The 18263-nt window shown below is 52.6% G+C and overlaps 1 protein-coding gene across 5 annotated transcripts; it reads left to right on the top strand.

Moving 5' to 3' along the window:
• LOC110393955 (1-phosphatidylinositol 4,5-bisphosphate phosphodiesterase gamma-1-like) lies at positions 778-18220 on the top strand. 5 transcript variants are annotated; one of them, XM_021387485.1, is made up of 33 exons: positions 778-925; positions 1115-1521; positions 4820-4969; positions 5056-5149; positions 5265-5312; positions 6199-6283; positions 6373-6453; positions 6534-6568; positions 7390-7462; positions 7569-7670; positions 7756-7874; positions 7950-8035; positions 8502-8622; positions 8740-8908; positions 9178-9297; positions 9506-9613; positions 9748-9935; positions 10188-10388; positions 10703-10822; positions 10922-11105; positions 11445-11522; positions 12395-12498; positions 12686-12782; positions 13031-13097; positions 13794-13957; positions 14249-14345; positions 14462-14686; positions 14945-15093; positions 15609-15723; positions 16009-16170; positions 16486-16574; positions 16673-16857; positions 17117-17168. In XM_021387485.1, the coding sequence occupies exons 2-33, from the start codon at positions 1302-1304 to the stop codon at positions 17166-17168; spliced, it is 3888 nt and encodes a 1295-aa protein (XP_021243160.1). In that variant the 5' UTR covers positions 778-925; positions 1115-1301. The 5 variants fall into 5 exon arrangements, with proteins under 5 accessions (XP_021243160.1, XP_021243163.1, XP_021243164.1 ...); XM_021387486.1 differs by having other exon boundaries at positions 787-925; positions 1063-1521; XM_021387484.1 differs by lacking the exon at positions 778-925 and having other exon boundaries at positions 1302-1521; positions 17117-18220.

The raw sequence follows: 18263 nt of genomic DNA on the forward strand, positions 1-18263 counted from the left end.
ACCATTAATGGTTACTTATGTACCTGAGTATCCATCACCAGGACCCTGAGGTTCCTTAGCCTCCATCAACAGGAACCTAAGGTGCCTGAGCCCAACACCAGTCCCTCTGGGTGCTCCAGCATAGAGCCTCAATGCTGCGCTGTCCCATTCTGTTGAAAATCCCACAGCAGCCCCACAGATCCAAAGCATGGTGCTGGGGAAAAACCCACCCTGCACCCCTGCATCCCCAAATCCCTGCAGTGACCCTCTGCTCCCTCCTTAGCCCCATGGCTCCTTAGCCCCATAGCTTGCCCTGCTGTCAGCTGGGTTCAGTCCAGGCTCAGCAGTGCAGATAGCCAGGAGCTAAACCCAAAACAGCCATTTTCTATTTCTTCATTCCTTTTTTCCACCACTTTTCCACCCCAATTTCCCCCCATTTTGCCATTTCACTGCACACAGGGCAGGAATTTCTGCAAGAAAGTGCAAAAGGAATCACCAGCATGAATGTGCCGAAAAATGGACCTCCCACCCTCAGCAGCCCCCAAACCCATTGCAATGCCTCCTTGGGGTGAAGCCAGCAGCCTCCCAACCCCATCACCCCGTCCCCCTGCTGCCCCATCCCTGGAGTACCCCCCCTCCATTTGTAGGGCCTGGAGACACTCCCAGAGCCCATCCCCATTTTGGCTTCCTCTAGATGTCACCCTCCGCCGCCTCTTCCGTCGCTGCGATTTTCCCTTCTCCAAGATCCTGCTTTTTTTTTTTTTTTTTTTTTTTTTAAATTCCTTTCTGATCTCTTTCCGGCCATGTGTGATTGCAGTTTCCTCTGGGCGTCCATTTCATCAGCTCGAAATTAAGGAGCGGAGAGAGGGGGCAGCAGGCGGCCGCCTCCTTAAAAACCCCAAATCCCCCGCCACCCTCATCCCACCTCACCGGCCCCGCACCCCAGGTTGGGCACCTCATACCCTGCAGCCCCATTCTGCTTTGCACGGAGGCCGGGGATCGGTTTGCTCCGCTCGGCTGCTTTTGGGGTGACTTTGCTTTTTTGGGGGTGACTTTGCTTTTTTGGGTTTTTTTGCACCCAAGGTATCCCCAACCTTAAGGGCTCGTGGTGACCGGATGGTTTTTATCCCTCCAGCTCTGAAGCCGTCACCCATCTCCCCCTCCGACACCGCTGGATGCAAACGCCGGAGTCAGATTCTCCCACTGCTCGGAGAAAATCCCTGCAGAGGATTTGAGTTTTTTGCTCCCCCTTGGGTTCATCCCTTCATGCATGAGACAACCTCGGCTCTGCGGCTCCGGCGGGCGATGGCCACGCAGTGAAGATGTCCGTGTCCAGGCTCAACAGCGTCAATGGCTTTTTGGAGGACGGCAGGATGGAGGCAGGGGACATTGGAAGGATCCTCCGCTGCCTGGAGATGGGCACCGTCCTCACTTTGTTCTATCAGAAGAAGTCACAGAGGCCAGAGCGAAGGACATTCCAGGTGAAGCTGGAGACCCGACAAATTATCTGGAGTCGGACACCTGAGAAGGTGGAGGGGGACAGTGAGTACTGGAGACAGGGACTGGGGACACATTGGTGGGGTGTCTGGCTGTGGTGGGATGTTGTAATGTAGTGGGATATCTTACCACGTTGGGATGTCTGGCAATGGTGGGATGTTCTACTATGGTGGGATGTCCTACAACATTGGGGCGATCTCCTGCAGGGGGATTCCTGGCCATGGTGGGATATTCTACCATATTGGGATGCCTGGAAATGGTGGGATGTTCTGCCAAAGTGGGATGTCCTACCACAGTGGTATGCCTGACAATGGTGGGGTGACCTACCACACTGGGGTGATCTCCTGGAGTGGGATGCCTGGCAATGGTGGGATGTTCTTCCAAGGTGGGATGTCCTACCACATTGGGATGCCCAGCTATGGTGGGATGCCTGGCCATGATGTGATGTTCTACCACACTGGGATACCTGACAATGGTGGGATGTTCTACCATGGCAAGATGTCCTGCCACGTTGCGATCTTTGACCACACAGGGGTGATCTCCTGCAGTGGGATGCCTGGCAATGGTGGGATGCCTCCAAGCACAGGGAGGCATAGGGGACAGGGGACTGGCCAGTGTCCCCAGTGGGCTGGTTCCCCTACGGCCTTTGCAGGGAAAACTTGTTCTCTGCTTGAGGAAATAACGCATTTCCTGCTCCTTGTTTTTTATTTGGGAGATTGCACAGGGCCAGGTCAGGATCTCAGCACTACTTTCCCATCGACCCTGATCTCCTGCCTCAGTTGCCCCAGTCCTGAATCATCTTTACCAACCTGGTCCATCCCCATTCCATGCTCACATGTGTCCTCCTGCTCACTGGGATTTTAGGGAAGCTCCAGGACCTCACTCCCAGCTTAATGCCCAACTTCATGCCTGCCTGAACCATTCCAAATCCTCTTCTCAGCTTGAGAAGGGATTAGCAAGATACCCGACAGTGCTGATATCTCTATTACAGGGCAGTATGGGGATCCCAGCTCTGCTGGAGATGCCCCCTGCCCTTCAGGCTAATTACACGCTTCATTAAGCTGCTACTTGGACATGTGTCCATGCAGATGGAGTCCTCCAGAATGCTACAGCCTCAAGGTTAGGAGCTACAATGTCATCCTGCATTGCCTCCAAAATTTACCCCTTCCCATGTGCTTTCCAGCCCCTGCCAACCCAAAAATACTTTGGAGGGGTGGTTTGCAGTATGGTCTGCTATGATGATGGCTAATTGACACTCATGCCTCCATCTGAACAATTAGAAATAAGATGGGGTTAACGCTTCTGGCTCAGGCAGAATCTTTTATTTCAGCCTTTAGATCAGCTTCACAATAGCATGGGGTGATCCCATGCAGGAGGCCTGGACTGCTCCATGTCCCACCCAAAGGAAGGACCAAGGGGCCACCTGGGCCAGCAGCATTTCCCAGCTTTGCATTTCCCTCCTGGAGCCTTTCCTTGCTTTTCTCTTAACGCACTCAGGAAACTCCCAGCCTCTAAAATCTACCAGGCAGACCCTCCGTCCCCTCCCAACCACACTGCCCCTATTTTTAAATCCTTCTTTGTATCAGTGCTGCTTGCTTTGCATGAGAAGAGAAAAGGGATTTTCACAGTTGGATCTGGCTCCCAGCATGTTTTAATCACCAAGACCCCGGAGACAATGCAGGGAGGAGTTTGGAGACATACTTCTGCCATGATCGCTGCAAATCCGCTGCAGATGTGGTTTCCAGGAAGCCGCCAGCACGTTGCATTGTGCTGCACGCTCCCTCTCCTGGGTCCGAGCCTGGATCCTGGCTGTGTTGGCAACCATCAGCAAAGCCACAATAGCCACCAGCACCTCTCCCTTCTGCAGTGCCCTGCAGTGGGTAGGGTTGGGGAAGTGCCTCCAGTTTCCATCCTACAAAGCAGCCCCAAATATCTACCCATTTGCACTCAGAGTCTACAAACCATGGACAGCAGCCAGCTTCCCTTCCCCAAAATCATACATATGGGTGCAGACACCAGTTGAGCTCTGCTTTGCAGCCTAGTGCCCGCATCCCGCCCCAGTCCGCCCAAGTTGGCTCTCATCCATCCAAAGGAAGGCTGCATAAAGCCACCAGTGTTTTCCAGAGCCTTTCCGCCAAGAAAAAACATTTCCCACCTCTATTTCACTGAATCAAACCCATTTCCCCCATCCCTTATCCCTTATCCATGCATTCCACTTTTTCTTTGCTCTAGTACCCTGCACCCATCCCCACCGCCATGTAGGAAACGCTGCAGGGGCCGGGCCGGAAATTCTCTGGGAAATGACCCATTTCCTGCAGGACAATGACCCTGTGCGGTGTCCGGCCACCCTTGGCCATACAAAGCCCTTTTCCAGTGCTGAAGGCTCTGTTTTGTAGCACAGCCATTAATACCCTGATATTATTACTCTACTCCAGCTGCCCTCTCTACAAAACCAGGGGATGGAAATCTCCACTGGTGATGTAGTAGTGAGGAAGACCGCGGTCCGGAAACCCAACCCTCCCACCACCGGTTGGGCTTTATATAGCGAGATAATGAGAGAGCAGCACAGCAGGAAATAAACGCCCTGCGGTCTGGGCTGCAAATTGCCACCTTTGGACAGACGTATTCTATTAAAAGATGAGCTCAGCCTGTCCCAAGTTTTTCTCGGAGAGTAGAAGGTGGTTGTAGGGATTGCAGGGCTGAGTCCCAAGGACATGTGGCACCGAGAGAGATGGGAAATTTTAGGCAGCATCATGAGGACATATCATCCTGGGGACACAATTCCTGGAGGACACGTGGAACTCATAACACCATCATGTACCAATGATGGCTACCAGGATGACCCATTTTGGGGACATGACTCCCTGAAGGACACGCAATATGCGTGGTGCCATCACACCAACCAATGTGTCACTGCAGGGCTGTGGGAATATGTCTCCCTTGGGAGACACGTGGCCATAGTACCAATCCCAGCCCCATGGAATGCCCCATCCTGGGGACATGTGGTGCCCATAGTGCTGTCAGACACCCGTAGGGACACCCTACCTTGAGGACACTGTGCCTGGAGGACACATGGCACTAATAATCCCATCATGTACTGATGGGTAGTGCCATCAGGATGCCTCATATTGGGGACACAAATCTATGAAGGACATGCCATCCCACCAGCAGTGACATGTTGCCTTTGAGGGACACATGGCCAAAATAACTATCACAGCCCAGTGGAATGTCCCATCTTGGGGTGTCCACACCATCCCACCTCCTGCACCTTCTCCAAGCCCTACACGTGGCTCTGTGGTATCAGGGTGACAAGGGACAGTCCTATGTCCCTCTGTCCCTGCAGTTGACATTCGGGAGATCAAGGAGATCCGCCTGGGAAAGAACTCACGGGACTTTGAGCGCTATCCTGAGGATGCTCGCAAGCTCGACTTCACCATGTGCTTCATCATCCTCTACGGGATGGACTTCAGGCTGCGGACGCTCAGCGTGGCTGGTGTGTGGGCTCCCACCTTGCCCCTTCCATCCATCCTCAGCATCCCATCTCCCCCATCCTTCACCAACCTCCTCTTCCTCCTCTAGCTTTCTGTGAGGAAGACATCAACTTGTGGATCACAGGTCTCAACTGGTTGGTGGCAGACACCCAGAAAGCCCAGACCCCGCTGCAGATTGAGAGGTGAGGAGGGATGGTCAATCCCATTTCATGGTCCCCATTTGTGGTGTGAAAGGATGAACTGTGAGCTTGGTCCCCATGGCTGAGCACTGTTTGTCTGTTCATCCCTTCTTCCCAGGTGGCTGCGGAAACAGTTTGATGGGATGGACCGGTCGCGGGAAGGCAGGTGAGAACTAGCATAGCCCTACAGGGGAAAGGATTCAGTGGTCTGAGCGTGCAACAGCCAAAAACCACCCACCTCTCTCCTGGGGTGTTTTCCAGAGGGCAAATAGCTGAAATCCTTTGCCTAACCCTTCAAATCAACCAGCTTTGGTGGCCATGAACTGGGTCATACCAACCCCAGATCCGGAGGCTGGGAGCAAGGGTGTGGGACAAGGCAGTAACTGTTTATTTGGGGTGCTCCGAGGTACCTAAAACCAGCAACTGGAGCACAGTCCCTGTAGGACTGTGGGAACTCAAATATCCTCATGCCCACTGCAACACTGGGAGAGGATGGGCCATTAGTGCAACCATAGGCAACTCATATTCTTCAATCAGTAAAAAAAAAAAAAAAAAGGGAATTTGGATTTAAATGCAGTTGGCATGAGGGTTGGATGGCAATGGGGATGGGAAGAGGATGGGAGTGGGATAAGGATCGGGATGGGGATGGAAATGGAGATGGGGAAGAGGATGGGGGTGAGATGAAGATGAGGATAGGGATGGGATAAGAATGAGGGTGAGGATGAGGATGAGGATGAGGATGAGGATGGGATGAGGATGGGGATAATTATGGTCTTTGGGTGGGACAGGTGTCCAGATACACCCCTTCTCCCTGACCCCCTGCTCAGGGCTCCTATACTCACACCAGAGCCCTCTAAATCATAAAGAAAAAGGGCAAAAATGCCTCCAGAGCAAATTGGATGGTGCTGTGGGAATCTGCAGCCTGGGAGGGTGGGAGCCTCAAAGAGGAATCTGGGCTGATACTGATTTGGGGCCAACTCAGCGATGCATCCAGGGGATCCATGCCATGTGGGATCTAGTTGGCGCCCTGACAACATCTCTCTGTCTCGCAGCATTACAGTGAAGGACCTGAAGGCCATGCTGCCCCAGGTGAACTACCGCGTACCCAACATGAGGTTCCTGCGGGACAAGCTTGTGGTAAGTCCTTGGCTGTGTGGGGAATGGGGCTTCAAGCCCCTGTCCAATGTCTCTACACCAGTCCCACTTTCACATCACCCATCCCACAGGAGGTGGAAGCCAGGAATGAGATGACCTTCTCCCACTTTATCCAGTTCTACAAAAACCTGATGTTTGACGCGCAGAAGTCGGTAAGAGTCATGACCCATCCACTCCAGCTCACTGCAGCATGTCCCCAGGCAGCTCAGCCCATCCCCCCTTTGCCTTGCAGGTCATTGAGCAGCTGGAGCTCTCCTTCCCTCTGCGGTGAGTTCCAGGAGCCCCACAGACTTCCATCCAGCAGGGATTTGAGAAGGGATGGAGTGGGGTTGCAAATGGGGATGGGAGCAGGGATACAAATGGAGATGGGAGTGGAAACCTGAGCAGGAATGCGAGTGGAGATGCAAATTGGGATGGAAGCAGAAATGAGAGCAGGGATGCAAGTGGTCATGCAAATAGGCGTGTGAACAAATGAGAGCAGGGATGCAAGTAGGGATGCAAATTGGAATGGCAGCAGGGATGGGAGTGAGTGGAAATTTGAGTGGAGTTGTGAGTGGGGATGTAAATCGGGATGAGAGCAGGGATGCAAATGGGGATGGGAGTGGAAATGTGAGAGGAATGTGAGTAGGGTTATAAATGGGGACAAGAACAGAAATGAGAGCATGGATGCAAGTGGTCATGCAAATAGGGATGAGAATAAATGAGAGCAAGGATGCAAGTAGGGATGCAAACTGGGATGAAAGCAGGGATGGTAGTGGGAATGTGAGTGGAAATGTGAGTAGCGAAACAAGTGGGGTTACAAATGAGATTGGGAACAAATATGAGCAGGAATGCAAGTGGGGATGCAAATTAGGATGGGAATAGAAATAAGAGCAGGGATGCAAGTGGAGATACAAGCAAGAATGTGAGTGGAGATGTGTGCCAGGGATGCAACAGCAGGATGTGGATATGAGTGACGATGCAAGCAGGGATGTGAGTGGGGATGTGGGTGGGGATGTGAGCAGGAATGGGGACCAGAGATGCAGTGATGTAGTGCAGTGCCCACTTCCCCATATCCTCGGGCAACACCTCCTGCTGCTGTGCTCCAGGAACGTGGACCGCCCTGAGCTGTGCCAGGTGTCCCTCTACGACTTCCAGAAGTTCCTTCTGCATGACCAGAAGGTTGGTTGTCCTTTGAGACCCCTCTCGGTCCCAGTTCTGGTGAATCCCATGGGATACCCCTTCCCAGCTGATGCACCCCATAAAAGCAGCTGTGTTTGCACCCTAGGAGCCATGGGCCAGCGATGTGGGCATGGTGCGGGACTACATGTGTTCCTACCTCAAGGATGGCTCCATTGATGCAGCAGAACCCTCCTTCCAGCTGGATGAGGTGAGCGAACCCATAGAGCATTGACCCCTCACATCGATCTCTTCATCCCATTGAATTCTGACTTCTCTGCTTCCTTCTCCCCCAGTTCCTCACATACCTCTTCTCCAAGGAGAACATGGTGATGGACGCCAAGTATGAGCGCGTAGTGCCTGAGGAGATGAACCACCCCTTGTCCCAGTACTGGATCTCCTCTTCCCACAACACGTAAGGACAGGATGGGCTCACCTCAGTGATCCCACATGCATTCCTTCCTAATCATCCCCTCTTGTTCCTCTGCAGGTACCTGACAGGAGACCAGTTCTCCAGCGAGTCCTCCCTGGAGGCATATGCCCGCTGCCTGCGCATGGGCTGCCGCTGCATTGAGTGTGAGTCCACCCCATACTCCATGGCACACTGCAGTAATGCTGAGCTTCCCCAGCACCTCACATTGCCCCAGATGGACCATCCCCTGCACCCATCCCATGGCAAAGGGGAGAGGGGGTTAAAATCATAGTATCATTAAGATTGGAAAAGATCACCAAGATCATCAAGTCCAATCATCAATCCATCATACCATGCCCACTCATAGAATCATAAAGGTTGGAAAAAAGCTCTAAGATCTTCCAGTCCAACCCCAACCTATCCCCATTATGCCTGCTAAACCATGTCTCTCAGTGCCACATCTCCACATTTCTTGAACACCTCCAGGAATGGTGACTCTATCACCTCCCTGGGCAGCCTGTTCCAATGGTTGACCACTCTTTTGGAAAAGAAGTTTTTCCTAATATCCAACATCATTCTGGTGCACAGTTGATGAGCAGCATGTGTTAACCGAGTTGTTTCTCTGTTTAGTGGACTGCTGGGATGGCCCAGATGATCTCCCCATCATCTATCATGGTCACACGCTCACCTCCAAAATCAAATTCCTGGACGTGCTGCATACCATCAAGGAGCACGCATTTGTCACATCTGAGTAAGCCCTGCCCCACCAAAGCACCACCCCAATTCTGGGCTGGGCAGGCAACTGCTGCTCAGATTCCCCTTTTATTCATCTTCATCCCAAGCCACTTTTCCCACCTGCTTGCTTCAGGTTCCCCATCATCCTCTCCATTGAAGACCACTGCAGCATCGTCCAGCAGAGGAACATGGCTTCCCATTTCAAGAAGGTCTTTGGGGATATGCTGCTCACCAAGCCAGTTGACATCAATGCTGATGAGCTTCCCTCGCCCACCCAACTCAAGAAGAAGATCCTTATCAAGGTGTGGGGGCAGGCACTAACCCAAAGCTCTTTGCAGAAGGGACAAGGACTGCACTGGGCTGGGAGGGAAGATGATTCCCCCAAATCTTGGGACTCAGAAGCAATTATCTCTCCACGCACAAGCAGTAGGATGTCAAGGTTCTGTGCAAGGAGAGATGTGTGGGAAATGGGTGGTGGTGGTGATGGTGGACCTGTGGATTAGGGCTGGGAGCTCGGTATGATGGGGTCACGATGCTTGCTGCTGAGTTCCTGTTCCCGGGCTGTCTCCAGCACAAGAAGCTGGTTGAAGGGAACCTATATGAGGAGGTCTCCACTGCCAGTTACTCAGAGAATGACATCAGCAACTCCATCAAGAACGGCATCCTCTACCTCGAAGACCCCATTGACCATGTAAGGATCTCCATACAGTGATGGCTGTGGGCAGAGCAGGATGTGTCAGATGGGGCTGCCCTGGGAGGGGAGAGCACCGGGGTTTGGGATGGGCATGGGGAACCGTTTCAATGCCATGGGGCATGCAGGGAAGAAACAGAGGTCTCAAAGCCCCATCCCTCCATGCCACCATCCTTCCTGCCTTGGTGATGCTATTCCTCCCTCCCAGACCTGGAGCCCGCATTATTTCGTCTTGACAAGCAACAAGATCTACTACTCAGAGGAGACTTCACGCTACCAGTTCAATGAAGATGAAGAAGAGGTGGAGCAGAAGGAGGTGTGTGTGGGAAAGGATGCAGCCATGGGGTGGGGGCATTTGAGGACACTGGGAGTCAGCATGAGGAAAGGGCAAAGATCAACAGCAACTGCTCATGGGGACACTAACCCTGAGGTGTATCTTGTCTCTCACAGGAATTCAACAACAACGAGTTGCACTTCACGGAGAAGTGGTTCCATGGGAAGCTGGGAGGTGGTCGTGATGGGCGGCAGATTGCCGAGAAGCTGCTGCATGAATACTGCACTGAGACGGGAGGCAAGGATGGCACCTTCCTGGTGCGCGAAAGCGAGACCTTCGTGGGTGACTACACCCTGTCCTTCTGGTAGGAGCCCCAGTTCAACCTCCATTGGGGTGGATGGAAGAATCACATCTTCCCCAGGCTGGTCTGGATATCATATCAGGCATCTGGTGGCTGCCTCCAGTAGACCCGCAGTTTGGAGGCAGAAATGATATTTTGAGGGAAAACACCTTCTTTCTGAGCATTGTGGTGTCCTGACCCAGACCGTCCCCAAGCATGGCCTGGCATGGTCATAGATCTGGACTGACTCACTCCCACCTTGTTCCCTCATGGCAGGAGATCAAACCGCGTGCAGCACTGCCGGATCCACTCACGGCAGGAGGCTGGTTCCACCAAGTTCTACCTGACAGACAACCTGGTCTTTGACAGCCTCTACAGTCTCATCTGCCACTACCGGGAGGTGCCACTCCGCTGCAATGAGTTTGAGATGCGCCTCACTGACCCCGTGCCCCAGCCTAATGCCCACGAGAGCAAAGAGTGAGGGTGAAACCCAGCCCACTGCTACCTTGGGTCCACCACTCTCTTCCTTCACTTGTTCCACTCTTGTGTGCATCATCCTCTTCCATCACTTGTCCCTCCCCTGAGTTCACCATCCTCTTCCATCACTTGTCCCACTCTTGTGTCCACAACCCTCTTCCATTGCTTGTCTCACTTTTGGGTCCACCATCCTCTTCCATCACTTGTCTCACCCTTGGGTCTACCTTCTTCATCCCTTCCCATGTTGACTCCAGAGCAGCTGGTGTCAGATCTGGGGTTTGCCAGCCCACTGCCTCCTTGCTGTGCCTATCCAGGTGGTATCACGCCAGCCTAACACGCCTGCAGGCTGAGCACATGCTGATGCGGGTCCCTCGGGATGGAGCCTTCCTTGTGCGAAAACGGAGCGAACCCAATTCCTATGCCATTTCATTCCGGTGAGTGTGGCCACCCCAGCACTCCCAGACTGTCCAGGCTTGGCCCTATGGCTCCACTCCAAGAGCTGGGGACAACTCTGGCTGCTCTCTTGGCCTCAGGGCAGAGGGGAAGATCAAGCACTGCCGCATTCAGCAGGAGGGACGACTCTTCATGCTGGGCAGCTCAGCCGAGTTTGAGAGCCTGGTGGACCTTGTCAGCTACTATGAGAAGCATCCGCTGTACCGTAAGATGAAGCTGCGCTACCCCATCAATGAGGAGACCCTGGAGAAGATGGGCACCACTGTGAGTACTCCCAGTGGCAGGGACAGTTGAAGACAGTGGGGATAAAGTAGTTCTGTGCCATGGGCAATCCAACTCCATCCCAATCTTTGTTGTGGTTGGAAGAACTTCCCCAGTCTCCTGGACAGCAAAGGAGATTTGCCCGAAGTCCAACTCAAACCACTACCATTGGCCATGATTATAGCATCTTCACTAGCCACAAGTACCCTCCAATGAGCTGTAAAGGGATGCTGGGTCCCCATCATACTCCTCTGGCCCACATGTGATGGCCCAGTTTCCCCTGCGATTCTTCATAATCCATGCCCATGGCCAGATGACCTCTTTTGATGTCTGTCCTTGCAGGAGTTGGACTATGGGGCTCTGTATGAGGTGCGGACACCCCATTTCTATGTGGAGGCCAACAAGATGCCAATGGCCAGGGTAAGAGGCTGAGCTGGTGTCCCCAAAAGGTGCAGGGTGGTGGGACATAGTGATTCTCCTGCTGAGGCTCCTGGATGGTTCCCACCATGGACCAGAGAAGCTGTTTCTCTGACACTTAAGCAATGCTGGAACTGGTGGGAAACTTTCCACATCCCCATCACCTGGGGACAGTCTGAGCTCCAGCAACAGCATCACCATGGTAGATATGAGACAGGTCTGGAGCAAAGATCCAGCAAAAGTTTGCCACAACAGCAGGAAACTTTTCCTCTGGGGAGAACCCCAAAAGAACAAGTTTAGGGTCATTTCACAGCTGACAGTCTCCATCCTTGGATGTTTTTAGATCGAGGCTGGTCTCAGAGCTGACCCTGGAGGAGCTTTGAGGTCCTTTCTCTGTGACCCTACAATCCCATGGTCCAGTGTGGCTGTGCTTTAAAAGTGCTTTGGAAGCAAAGCAGCTCTCAGCCTAAGATCTAACTCAAAGGGTTTTTTTTTTTTTTTCAGGGAATGTAGTAATATCAAGGGAGAATGATAGAATCATTTATCTCTGACATCATCAAGTCCAACCCCAACTCATCACCATCATGCCCACTACCCCATTAAAACATGCCCCTAAGCATCACATCTCCACATGTAATGAACACATTCAGGGACATATAGTGGTTGGGAGCTTACTTCCACAACGGAGAACCCAGAAGGGGAATATGCTCGTTGTATGGGACCACACACACCTACAGCCCTCTTGTCCCCTCTAACATGTCTCACTTTCAGAGTGGACTTTTAGAGGTCATGGTTTAGGGGGTGAGGCATTCTGGACATTAGCTGGGCATCCCAGCTTGGTGGTGACAAGTGTATCCCTCTCCCTGGTGGTTCAGTGCACGGTGAAGGCTCTTTATGACTACAAAGCACAGCGGGAGGATGAGCTGTCATTCTGCAAGCAAGCCATCATCCACAACGTTGACAAGCAGGATGGTGGCTGGTAAGAGTGGTCTGGTGCCCTGGGCAGCATTGCCACAGGCAGGGATCTTCCCGTGGTCTGTTTTAACGACCTCCTTTTCTGCCCCCTCCCTTCCTTCTCCAATTGCTCCCTGACATTGCATGTAGCATTAACACCCCGTATACCCCTCCAATTGGTCCTGTTGCCTTGATCCTCTCACCCCTTGCAGGTGGCGGGGGGACTATGGGGGCAAGAAACAGCTGTGGTTCCCAGCCAACTATGTGGAGGAAATCGTCAGCACCCAGGCGCAGGAGCAGGACGAGGCTGTGAGTACCCTGTCTCTATGTCATCTCCTTTTTCCCATTCACTGAGACCACCTGAGATGCTCCCAGCACCAGTCCAACCCAAACCCTTATCTGGAGGCTCTGGCATGCTCCGTGGAATGGAGTTTGGCAGAAGTGTGTTTTTTTTTTCTTGGCTTTTGCTTGGAATCAGCTGATTTGGAGGGTTGGATGGAGGGTTGGATGAAGGTTGGGCTGCCCTTCACCAATCCCTCCTCTTTCCTCTCTTGCAGTCATCAGAAAACAGCCCCCTGGGAAACTTCCTGAAGGGCTTCATCGATGTGCCATCGTGCCACGTAGGTGAGTGTCCCTACCACGTCCCCAGTGGGAATGGTGCATACCCCAAGTTAGAGCTCAGCACCATGAGCTGAGGCTCTCAAAACTCATCATACACATGGGGTGAACCCCTCATTGATAGATGCTGGTAACATCTCTGTCCAGATGGGGAGAAGGAAGGGCCTCATAATTGGCATGATGTGCTGGGGGCAGTCTGGGACTGAATTAATAGACTCAAAGAATCATTAAGGTTGGAAAGACCAATAAGATCATCCAGTTCAACCATCAGCCCATCCCTGTGACCTCTCTAGACCATGTCACTCAGTGCAACAGAATGTGGGGGCATTTGGCTGATGTTGAAAGAATTTAGAGGGATTTAGTGGTCTGGATGGTTTGGGATTATTTACCCCAGCTCAAAATAAAATGCATTTCAGATTGAAAAGACAGAACTATTAATTGTGGTTAATTGTGGTTGCTGCTTTCAATTCCAGTGTTTTTGGGGGGATTGGCCACAGTTTAACAGGCATTTGGGTTCAACTCTCCCACAGTGTTTCTTGACAATTTGCAATATTTGGGACTACTCTCAAAGGAGGAGGAGGCTGGCGGGTGCTGGGGAGGGCAGGTAGGGGCCCAGGAGCAGGACCGCTGAGGTTTCGTTTGCTCCACAGAGCCATCCATTGGGAATGTCTTCGAGTAAAGCCCCCTCTGATGTCCTTATAGTTATCTCCAAAGACGGGAGGAGCTCCAAACCATTTGTCTTCACCATCCATTCTCAGCAGATGTCCCACGCAGCCCAGTCACTGGATGTGGCCGCTGACACGCAGGAGGAGCTCAGCGAGTGGGTGGCCAAGATCCGGGAGGCCACACAGAACGCCGATGCCAGGGTGAGGGGCACTGGGGTACAGCAGGTGGTGGTGGACATCCTCATCCCCAGAGGACGGAATGGAGTGGGTGATGGTAGATGTCCCATTTCATGGTGGATTGACACCAGTGGACAGATCATCCCCATCAATGGATGGTGGTGGATGTCTCATCCCATGGTGGATGGACAGTAGTGGACAGTCAATCTCTATCAGTGGATGTTGGTGGATTTCCCATCCCACAGTGATTGGACTGTAGTTTACGGACCATCTCTATCAATGGAATAATCACAGATTCCATTTTACTTTTTGCAGATGCAAGAGGGGAAGATCATGGAGCGGCGGAAGAAGATTGCACTGGAGCTCTCTGAGCTGGTTGTGTATTGCCGCCCTGTGCCATTCGATGAGGACAGTAAGAGCTGGAAAAGGGCGATGATGGGATGAGGAGGGGAAGGAAGGGGTTTGGGGGAACTGGTTACTCCCACAGAACGCCATGTCTTCCACTGATGGCCACCTTGGTGCTTTCAGAGATTGGCACAGACAAAGCATGCTACAGGGATATGTCCTCCTTCCCGGAGACCAAAGCGGAGAAGTACGCCAACCGCAGCAAGGGCAAGAAGTTCCTGCAGTATAACCGGCGCCAGCTCAGCCGCATCTACCCCAAAGGTCAGCGTCTGGACTCCTCCAACTACGACCCACTGCCTATGTGGATCTGCGGCAGCCAGCTGGTGGCCCTCAACTTCCAGACACCTGGTAAATCCTGTGCCCAGGATGCAAAAATCCCCACCCCTGGTGGCTTTGCCACTGGTCCCATGGCTGGAGGTGGTTTAGATGAGCTCTCCAACCTTTGTCCCCATCTTGAAGGGGGTATTCTCATGAAATGTTGGGTTGTTTCATGCACTTCTACCCAGGGTTGAGAGATTTAGTAGGGGGTTTTAGTTTGTGAGGGCAGAACCTTCTGCTCAGGGCCACTGGAGGTTCCCTGAACCCTGCTTTGTCCCCTGGCCATAGACAAGCCGATGCAGCTGAACCAGGCGCTCTTCATGCTCGGCGGCCGCAGTGGCTATGTCCTACAACCCGACATCATGAGGGATGAGACGTTTGACCCCTTCGACAAGAACAGCCTGAAGATTGTGGAGCCCATCACAGTGCAGCTGCAGGCAAGTGTACAAGGATGGCAAGTCCATTCTGAGGTGACCACCATCAAGATGAGGGTTCAGTTCTTTCTTTCTTTGGGGTCAATTTCTACATGTTTCAGACCCATATTTGCTCCATGGAATTCATTGCTCATGACCTGTTAGGTCTGTTGGTCTTTTTTGCATAATCTTTCCAGACTGTGAAGGAACTTCAGAACTTTGAGGGGGAAACCCCACAATTGCACAGAGTTGACCCAAACTTTGGGTCCTTTTGGTTTTACAGCTGGGATGGGTTAGTGTGTAGGCAAACAGCTCTTGAGTATGGCATGGACACAGCAAAAGTTTTTCAAATCATTCTGCAGATACAGCTAAAATGAGTCCAAGGTCATAAATAAGGTGTGATGTGGCTAATTATGGTCATTAAGATTTTGGCAAACCCAAACCAACCAAGCCATAAGAATGCCCAAGGAAGTCCTTTGTTGACCACAGGACCACCATGGCTGGACCTCACTCTCCTCCTCCTCCTCTTCCTCCCGCAGATTCTTGGTGCCCGGCACCTTCCCAAGAATGGGAGAAGCATTGTGTGCCCTTTTGTGGAGGTGGAGGTGTGTGGCTCCGAGTATGACAACAGCAAGAACAAGACTGACGTCGTAGGTGAGGGTCCTCCCACCTAGTTCCTATGCCAAGAGGACAGGGGGGGTCATTGGGACACCCTTTGGGGTTCCGTTGGAAATCATAGAATCGTAGAATAAGGTTGAAAACACCACTAAGATCATCTAGTCCAACCATCAGCCCATGCCTGTGACTGCTCAAATGTGGGTGGTGGGGATGGGTTTCATGGAGAATCAAAGGGGAAAGGCATCTCCTATTAACAGAGGAGCAGTGGTGCTGTGTTGGTGTTGTCCATGTGTCTAACTCTGCTCTGACCTCACCCTGCAGCTGACAATGGTTTCAACCCCGTGTGGCTCTTCAAGCAGTTTGTCTTCGACATCAATAACCCTGAGTTCGCCTTCCTCCGTTTTGTGGTATATGAGGAGGACATGTTCAGTGACCCCAATTTCTTGGCCCAAGCCACCTTCCCCATTAAGGGTCTCAAAACAGGTACGCTCCCTCCATCCACACTCTCATCATCATTATAGAGTCATAGAATCAATAAGGTTTGAAAAGACCTCCAAGATCACCAAGTCCAACCATCAACCCATCCCCACTATGTCCACTCGTAGAATCATGACTCCACTGTCCACCTACCACCAACATAGAATGCCCACTAAAACAAGTCCCTAAGTACCACATGTACATGTTTCTTGAACACAATCATCATCATCATCATCAGCTGCTTGGGGACTCAACTATGACCATTGCAAGGGACTGGGACCCCACTGTGGGGCTGAGCTCATGTCCCAATGTTGTGTCCAGGCTACCGGTCAGTGCCGCTAAAGAACAGCTACACAGAGGACCTGGAGCTGGCTGCACTCCTCATCCACATTGAGATCATCAATGCCAAGGTGAGCATCATGGACAAGTTGGAAACACCCATTGCTCATTTCCCCAGTGGATCAATCCCCATCCACCCCATGAGCCTCATCCCTTTGTGTTGGAGCAGGAGGAAGACGAGGAGAACCTCTACTCATCCATCCAGCAGCTGCGGGACCGTGCCAGCGAGCTCTCCAGCCAGGTCTCCAGCTACGAGCGCACCAACAACTGCGACTCACGCTACCAGCAGCGCCTTGATGAGCTGCGAGCAGCCCAAGAGCGGCTGATGGAGCTCACTGAGGTCCGCAACCGCAAGTGAGTTCCCACTGCTCACCCCATAATCCAGCTTTGGGTGGTCCCATTGGGATGGAGGTTCCACTGGGGTGATAGATCCATTGGGTGGTGGGTCCATTGGGATGGTGGGTCCACTGGGGTGGTGGGTCCATTGGGATGGTGGGTCCATTGGGGTGGTGAGTCCATTGGGATGGTGTGTCCATTGGGGTGGTGGTATAATTGGAGTGGTGGGTCCTTTGGGGTAGTGGGACCCTAAATCCACCTTCCTGTTCCATCCCAGGTTGATGGAGAAGAAGAAAAGGGATCGGCAGATGGTCACCAAGCGCAGCTGAGCTGGACGAGCTTGAGGTGGACCCCCCTGTTGTCCCTGACCACCTCCTCTCCCGCTGTAAAGAGACAGCAGGAGGTGGGGTGGCCAAATCTGGACTGTACTCCCAATATCAGCCTCCAACACTGTCAAAGCCACCAGGTGCTGTAGGTCACCAACACTGCTGATTCCCTAAGGGTGGGTGATAGCAGTGTGTGACAAATCTGGGGAGAAAAGGGGACTTGCGTAGGTCTGCCTGTGATGTTTCTCTGTTGGAGGATGCCTTTGGGTCATCCCATGTCCCCCATGTCACCCTGTGAGGTGGCCGCTTGCGTGGCTCCTCTTCATCCCACATCTCCTTGGTGGGGTGATGACAAAATCATCAACCAATGGGGAAACTGAGGCACAGCCCACCAACCAGTGGGGAAACTGAGGCACAGAAGAGTTGTCCCAGTCTCCAGCTGGCCCAAGACAGGGCACCTCCCTCCTGGGAACAAAAGGGCACCAGGATGAGGACATGGGGGATGTTTGGGGGCAGCAGGGGGTGTTTCACCCCCACTATAAATATCTGTATTTTCTTCTTTTATCCAGTGTGTACATACGGTGAGGGGAGGGCTCTGTGCCAGCACAGTATTAGGGCACAAGGTGACCCCAAAATGTCCAGAGATGTCCCCAGAACAGGAGAGCAAGGAGACACCCAGTGCAGGCACTGAGGGGACAGGGGTGTCCCAAAGCTCACCCAGGGATGGAGACAGATCCCCAAAGTTAAGACCTGCTGTTTGGGGCATTTCCTAGACAAACAGAACTCCAATGGAAGATTTCATTGGAGACAAAAAAGAGACCCAGTGCAGAGAATGGGGATGTCCCCAGGACGTCCCGTTTGGTCCCAGTGCCACCACTGGGGCCCAATCCTGCTGGGGGAACCGGTGAAGCCCACAGAGGTGGTGCCCGCTGTCCCCCTGCCCTGGTGAGAACAGAAGCTGGGGACATCTCGGGGGTGTCCCCCAGGTCAGGGTGCCCCCATGGGGGAATCTGTGTATTCTTTGTATGAAAATAAATCTATTTAGCCAATATTTATACCCTGCTGCTGTTGTCTCCTCTGGCCAGTGCTGGGTCACAG

This window comes from Numida meleagris, chromosome 2 (genome assembly GCF_002078875.1).
Source record: "Numida meleagris isolate 19003 breed g44 Domestic line chromosome 2, NumMel1.0, whole genome shotgun sequence".
NCBI classification, from domain to species: Eukaryota; Metazoa; Chordata; class Aves; order Galliformes; family Numididae; genus Numida; species Numida meleagris.

What these genes read in the sequence shown, in the direction of transcription:
- LOC110393955 (XM_021387485.1), top strand. Translation starts at nt 1,302, where the DNA reads ATGTCCGTGTCCAGGCTCAACAGCGTCAATGGCTTTTTGGAGGACGGC. An exon ending in ATCTCCTCTTCCCACAACAC is followed by an intron (nt 7,875 to 7,949) that starts GTAAGGACAGGA and finishes GTTCCTCTGCAG; the next exon opens with GTACCTGACAGGAGACCAGT. An exon ending in TGTGCCATTCGATGAGGACA is followed by an intron (nt 14,346 to 14,461) that starts GTAAGAGCTGGA and finishes TGGTGCTTTCAG; the next exon opens with AGATTGGCACAGACAAAGCA.